The 6,654-nt window shown below is 32.5% G+C and overlaps 1 protein-coding gene across 1 annotated transcript; it reads right to left on the bottom strand.

Moving 5' to 3' along the window:
* Positions 1-2,861: 2,861 nt before the first annotated feature.
* Positions 2,862-3,268, bottom strand: LOC112505093 (auxin-responsive protein IAA2-like). The gene is made up of 2 exons (XM_025109044.1): positions 3,059-3,268; positions 2,862-2,976 (listed from the first exon to the last, which is right to left on the bottom strand). Exons 1-2 carry the CDS (start codon positions 3,232-3,234, stop codon positions 2,898-2,900), a joined length of 255 nt encoding a protein of 84 aa, XP_024964812.1. The 5' UTR covers positions 3,235-3,268; the 3' UTR covers positions 2,862-2,897.
* Between the last annotated feature and the right edge of the window lie 3,386 nt (positions 3,269-6,654).

Raw genomic sequence — 6,654 nt, forward strand, 5'->3', positions numbered from 1 at the left:
CTTATGCACACACACACACCTTACACACTCATGCATACATACATATATACACATAACATATATCATGTATGCACATACATACACACATATATATTTTCTATATTCACATAATGCATAAATGCACATACCCACACGTAGCAAATTATCATGCTATCACGAAAATTATTTAGTCAAATAATCATGTATTAAATACCTTGGGTAATAACCAGGATCTGGTTATCACAATATATATACATAGTTTTGGTATTTTCTTTCTATCTCCTTAAAAGTTGGTTTAAGAGGAAAGAAAAGTTGGTGAAGCCATTGTTGATTCTTGGTTCAAACAAAATAGAAGGAAAAAATCTTACATCTTTTATCTGATTAGTTATGTTGTTTAAAGTCTTCAATCTACTTGTATTACAAGGTGAGTATTATGTCAAAACTTTAGTTAAAATACTTTTATATGGAATTGTATGGGTTCGTAACTAGGTGTTCATGGAGATGATTATATGCTATATGTATCTTAGCATAATTTAAATTTGTTATGTGATTATTAACTGGTTGGGATAAGGGTGACATAATCAAGAGAGGTGTATATGGTATAAGGGTAACATAATCAGGAGAGATGTATATTTTGAAATAAGGGTGGCATAATCAAGAGAAACATATACTAGAAGAAGGGGCATAATCACAGTTTCTTAAATGAGATTCTGAACTTATGTAATTATGTTATCACATTTGTTGGATACAATGAGATTAAGTTATCGCATCTGCTGAATGAGACGATAAGTGATCACATCAGTATGATGCGACAAAAAGGGTTATCACACTAATGTGGTGAGAGAAATGGTGGCTATCGCATCATTGTGACGCGGGGAAACGACTTATCGCATCCTAGTGATGCGAGGAATTATTTTATCGCACGTAATCGGACGCGACAAGTTGGTGCATTATATGTTGGATGTGACAAACTGGATATATCATGTGTTTGAGGCGATGAAATGGGGTTGTCTCATTTATATGATCTGACATATGAATGTTTGTTAAAATAAATGATATTTTTATATTACCTCTATAATTACTAGCTGTCCAAGGAGTGTTTTGGTGATTTCATCTTGTAATAACAACTAAAGGAATTACTCACTTGACCTTATGGTCTAACCCTCATTTTTTGTTCAAAATGTGCATGACAAGACGAGCACAGGTGGAAGGTAAAGGAAAGGGAAAGATGTGAATGAATGATTAGTGCTTTACATTTGTGGAATTTTTTGGAAGATGAATTTATGCATGTACTTCAGAATGTGTTATATACAAGTGATGTATTTTATATGAGAAAAAAGTTTGTAGCTACTTTTGTATGTAGCTATTTGTATATTTTGGGACCAGTTTGTAATATTTATATTTAATGTTATATGAAATATGTGAATTTTATATAAATGTGGAAGGGTTGTTACATGTGGAGATCCTTTATTACACTTCCCACCAAAAAAATTTCTCACGCAATCATTCATCTATATATATATATATATGTGTGTGTGTGTGTGTGAATATATATGTATACGTATATGTATATGTATATGTATATGTATATGTATGTATATATTTGTATATATATAGTATGTCTATGTATATATATGTGTATGTATATATGTATGTATGTATATATGTATGTATGTATATATCTATGTATATATATCTATACTACCTTATAAAGCAAATTCTATAAAAGCCTTAAAGGCTTAAATTTATAAATGACCAAAATACCCTTATCTATACTATCTTATTGACTTCTTACTGCTTTTTAAAACACATTATTTAAAATCTCTTAATCTATACTACTTTATAAATGAGATTTGGTAAAAGTCTTAAAAACAAGTTTTGATGCATAAAATACTATCTTTTTATGCATTGAGTCTTAAAGTCTTAAAAATATACAACCTCTAAAGCATTTAGTACAACTCTATAAAGCATACTTTGATAACCCGACTCTCTCTCACTTTCAAAAGACGCTCCACTCTCACTCTCACCCTCACGCTCACTTCCCTTTCCAACGCAACTCCACGCTCACTTCCCTTTCCAAAGCAAATCCACGCTCACTTCCGATGATTCAGTCTCCAAGATGCCTTCTAGTTCAATACCACTTTTGTCGATTTCTCCATCCGATTCCATCCGCTTCCGACGACCCACCAACATGGCTTCTGGTTCATATATCAACATCGACCATACCAATGATCGAGGTTAGGGTTCACATTAATGGTATTTCCATTTCCTCAATCGCCCTGCATCTCTTGCTCTCGCTTTGCATCTCTCGCTCTGTCTCTGCATCTCTTCATTCTTCGCCCCTGGTACGATTCTCTAATATGAGCCGTAAATTTTTGGGAATTGCTTCTTGATTTTATTCAAGGTTGCTTTGGGTTTTAGGGTTTAATTTTTTCCCCAACGGTTTGGTGTAAATCGAACACCAATCTTACCATTTTCTCAATTGTTGGCTTTCTCCGGGTAAGATGTTTATAATATTTGTGCTTATATGAAGTATTGTCTTTGTTCAAGGAAGGACTGGATTTCGCTGATATTGGGAATAGTTAATGTTGTCAGTTGGGGTGTCGCAGAGGTACCTCAGATCATCACAAATGTCAAAGAAAAATCTTCTGAAGGGCTTGCCATCGGCTCCTTTATGACATGGATACTTGGGTAATACTTTTATCTTCTTCACTATAGATGCATAACATGTACTGTTAGTGATTTATGTTGTCGTGAAGTTACAACTCTTGATGGATTGCCATCCTAACATTTATAGATGGTATATAGCACAATCCATTTTTCATAATAGAGAAAATCTCAAGGATGAATATCAATCATGGTATGCCTCTCTGCTATTTCATATCAAACATAAAGAGAGATTTTGATTTTTATTCAATCTACATTTTGCATTTGCTACCACTTATATTGCTGTTCCTTMGGTATTTACGCACTGGCGGCCATCCAACCACTTGTGATCTGCCATCATCAATTGGATTTAATCACATATCACCAAACTAAAAGACTCGACTGCATGTGTATGATTAATTAATTCACTTATTTGGCTGCAGGTGAAGTTTCCATGTCACCCTCTTTGGCTTGGTTGGATTCATCGCAGTCATCATTGGTTTCAGGCTGCGACCGTTTATTGTTGTTCTTGAAGCATGAAATGGTTGATTCTTCATCTCCTCTTCCAGGTAATCCCAATGTAAGATTCAAACCATCCTCCATATTCATTTTGCTCTTCGCTTTTTCTTTCTCAAAAATGTATTGATGAACTGGACCAACTAAATTTTGTTTGTCTTTCAAGACTTTTTGTTGATTGAAATGTTAGATAGGTTGGTATATATATATATATATATACACATATATACATACACATATATTTCGATGAATGTGAATGTGAATGCAAGAAAGAAAGAAGAGGGGGTGGGGTAAAGGCAAGTTTCTTTTTTAATGTTTTCTTGGTGGGGGAGGGAGGTGAGATAACTAATTAAGATCTTTTTATTTCACTATGTTTGATTCCACTATGTTTGATTCCCTCTAGATCTTTTTACTATGTTTGATTCCCTCTAGATCTTTTTATGATATGGGATTTATTTTTACATTCTTTTGTTGGTGGATTCTATGTTGAAGGAAGTAGTTTCTTTGTCAATAGATCAGTTTTTTTCCCAAAGGAGGCAACTGTATCTCCTATTGCTGATGCAAAGGCATGTTTATTGCAGGTTTTGGTATAATTTGTCCTTCTAGATAGCCTCCAAGTAAGTAAGCTGTAAGAACACATGTAAATTAAGCTGATCTATACTATCTTGTATTTGATATCAGGTGCTTGGAGATTGCTTTCTTGCTTCAGTCTCCATCTACCGAAATCGATCAATTAAGGTAATTAGTTTTCCATCTCGGAATCGATTTTTCTATCGATTACTTTTTTGTTGCTTTCTATTGAGTAACATAGTATTAGTTGCTTTCATGAAATCAATTTTTCTATTGATTAGTATTAGTTGCCTTCTTGAAATTGATATTATTTTAGTCTCTACACTCTTCCATACATGAATAAAGACCGCACACACACTCCCCCCCAAAGAAAATGAATATTCCAAACCATGAAATGTGTTGTTTGCTTTTTTGAAACTAGATGTGGTGTAGACAATTACTTAGAGCCCACAAGACTGCCATCCAACCATCAAAAATTGTCCAATAATCTGATTAAAACTGCTTAAATTTAGTTAAAGTTAAATGAGTATGGTCCCTATCTTTAAATACGATCTACTCAAGGTAAATGAGCAAGAGAAGTACACCAAGATCTGTGTATACACATAAAGGAATTGTTAAAGCCTTTGAGCAGAAGGAAGTAATAGGACCTTTGATATATAGTGATGCATCTACCATTCAATCTTGTTTATCTTTATATCCAAATTGATGAAATACAATAGTCAAATCACACTTGGTCTTTCCTACTATTAATCGAAGTACATCTATAGGTCCTTGTGCTTATAAGTCAAAGTCATGGTCAAATACATTTAAAAAAATTATAGTTTCATAATAAATGCCAAAGTTGATGTTTTCTATGTTTATAGTTTCAAATACATTTCCTGCTATGTCGGGTTTCTTGATAATAAGCAACCAAAGTTGATGTTTCTCTGTTTATTTCTGTGCATTGGGTTTTCTGTTTTGGGTGTGGGGGGTACATAGCCACCATGGATGGGCAGAACGGAGTTGGAAGGAGGGGGATAAAGGACTTGCAGTTTCAGTCGATGGAGCGACGAAGGGATGTGTGTTTTGCCTTGCCTTACATGCTCTCCATATTATATGTTTCAATGTACACAAATTGGGGGGTCTTTCATGGATCAGTTATGTTTATTTTGATTTCTCTTCTTGATGAATGGTATTTTATTGTTATTATCTGCTATGTGGTTTTTAATCTTTGCACTTACCATTTTTATGAGTTTGATCAAAAGAAGTAATATCTTAAGTTGCTAGAACTTAAGAATTACCGTTAAGCGCTTATTGAGTAAAAATTTGGATAAATATCTCGCAAGTGTAAATATATCATCCTTAAAATAACAAAACCGCCAAAGCTTCGAAATCGTTTACATTTACTGCTCCCGCCGCATTGCACGGGTTAACAACTAGTTTATATATATATATATATGTATACATGTATATATATATATATATATATATATATATATGGATGGAATCATGTGAGAAATAGATTTAAGATGAGAAGGGTAATAAGAGATTTGAGCACTTGATCAATTTTAATTAGTATTAATCCAATGGCTTAGATTAATTCCCAAATTATTTCCTAAAATACACTGGAAGGGTATTTCTATCATTTTATAATTCTTTTAACTTTAGTCTCATTCATTGTAAATGTGTCGGGAGGAGTTATCGTCAGAATCCTCTCTACTCGTCGAAATTCTCTCTTCTTCACTGGATTTCTCTCGATTTCACGGCTATGATTCAAGTAAATTCGGCCTAAAATCTTTTTTTTTCTCTTTATGATCTTCAAATCTATATTTAAATCATCTAGGTTTTGCTTATTGTTGATTATTTATTCATAATTGATGTCTGGTTCGTCTTTTGTTGTTTAATTTGTGATTTTTTTAATTTTTTGTTCATTAATATTCCGGAATATATTGCATTGTTCGTTTTTTATACGTTATCAATTTGTTTGATTTGTTCGATTTTTCATTATTTTATTTATGTTTGATCATATACAAATTCAATTGATGTCTGGTTCTCCTTGCCTGTGTTTGATTTCATAGATTTCATTGTTGCATTTGCTTCAATTTGAATATTTGATGTTTATTAGATTCTATATTTATGATGCTGAATTTTGCAATTCGTGTGTTTGTAGCTTATATTAGTTTATTATCCGATTTAGTTTCTAATAATTGATGATAAATTTGCGTTAAAGATAACATATGATTGATGTTCTTATGTTATAGGTTTAAGAATAAATTTGGATGTTGATGAAGTTAACATACCTTCATTTGATGATGTTGATGCTGGTGAAACCTTCATTTGATGATGTTGATGTTCAAGATCTTGGTGAAGGTTTGTTTTTGTTATGCTTTTATTACAAACCCTTACATATGTTCAAGTAAGTTCAATTTCACTTATATGTATATTGAACTTAGTTGAATGTGCTTGGATGTAATTGAAATTTTAAGCAATTAGTTTCTATTTTTCATTAAAAAGGATTTACTTACCTTTAATCTATTCAATTAACTTCAAATACTTTTTAAATACTTCCATTTACAATTATATGTAACATTTGACATAACACACAATTACCTTGAAGTAGGTTCAATTATCTTCATCTACCTTCAAATACATTCATTCATTTCATTTCTTTTATAGAGATTGCCTTTTTATAGAGATTGCCTTTAACTACCTTAAATTATGTTAACTTCGGATACTTTCATTTACAATTCTATGAATTTGATTTGGATGTTGCTGGTTTATCTGAGTCGATGATGAGCAGAAAAGAAACAATTCAATCCTTTCTTAGTGAAACTAAACCTTCCGAGATTGCTGTTGAAGTTCCTTCAAACATAAGGAATAAAGGATGTGGTTCTTACAAGAGATATGTTGGTGCACATGAGGAAGCAATCAACAAAAGCTTGAGCGGAAAAAGGCTATGTTGAA

Source organism: Cynara cardunculus, unplaced genomic scaffold (genome assembly GCF_001531365.2).
Source record: "Cynara cardunculus var. scolymus isolate 2C unplaced genomic scaffold, CcrdV1 Un_Scaffold_8395, whole genome shotgun sequence".
In the NCBI taxonomy this organism is placed as follows: Eukaryota; Viridiplantae; Streptophyta; class Magnoliopsida; order Asterales; family Asteraceae; genus Cynara; species Cynara cardunculus.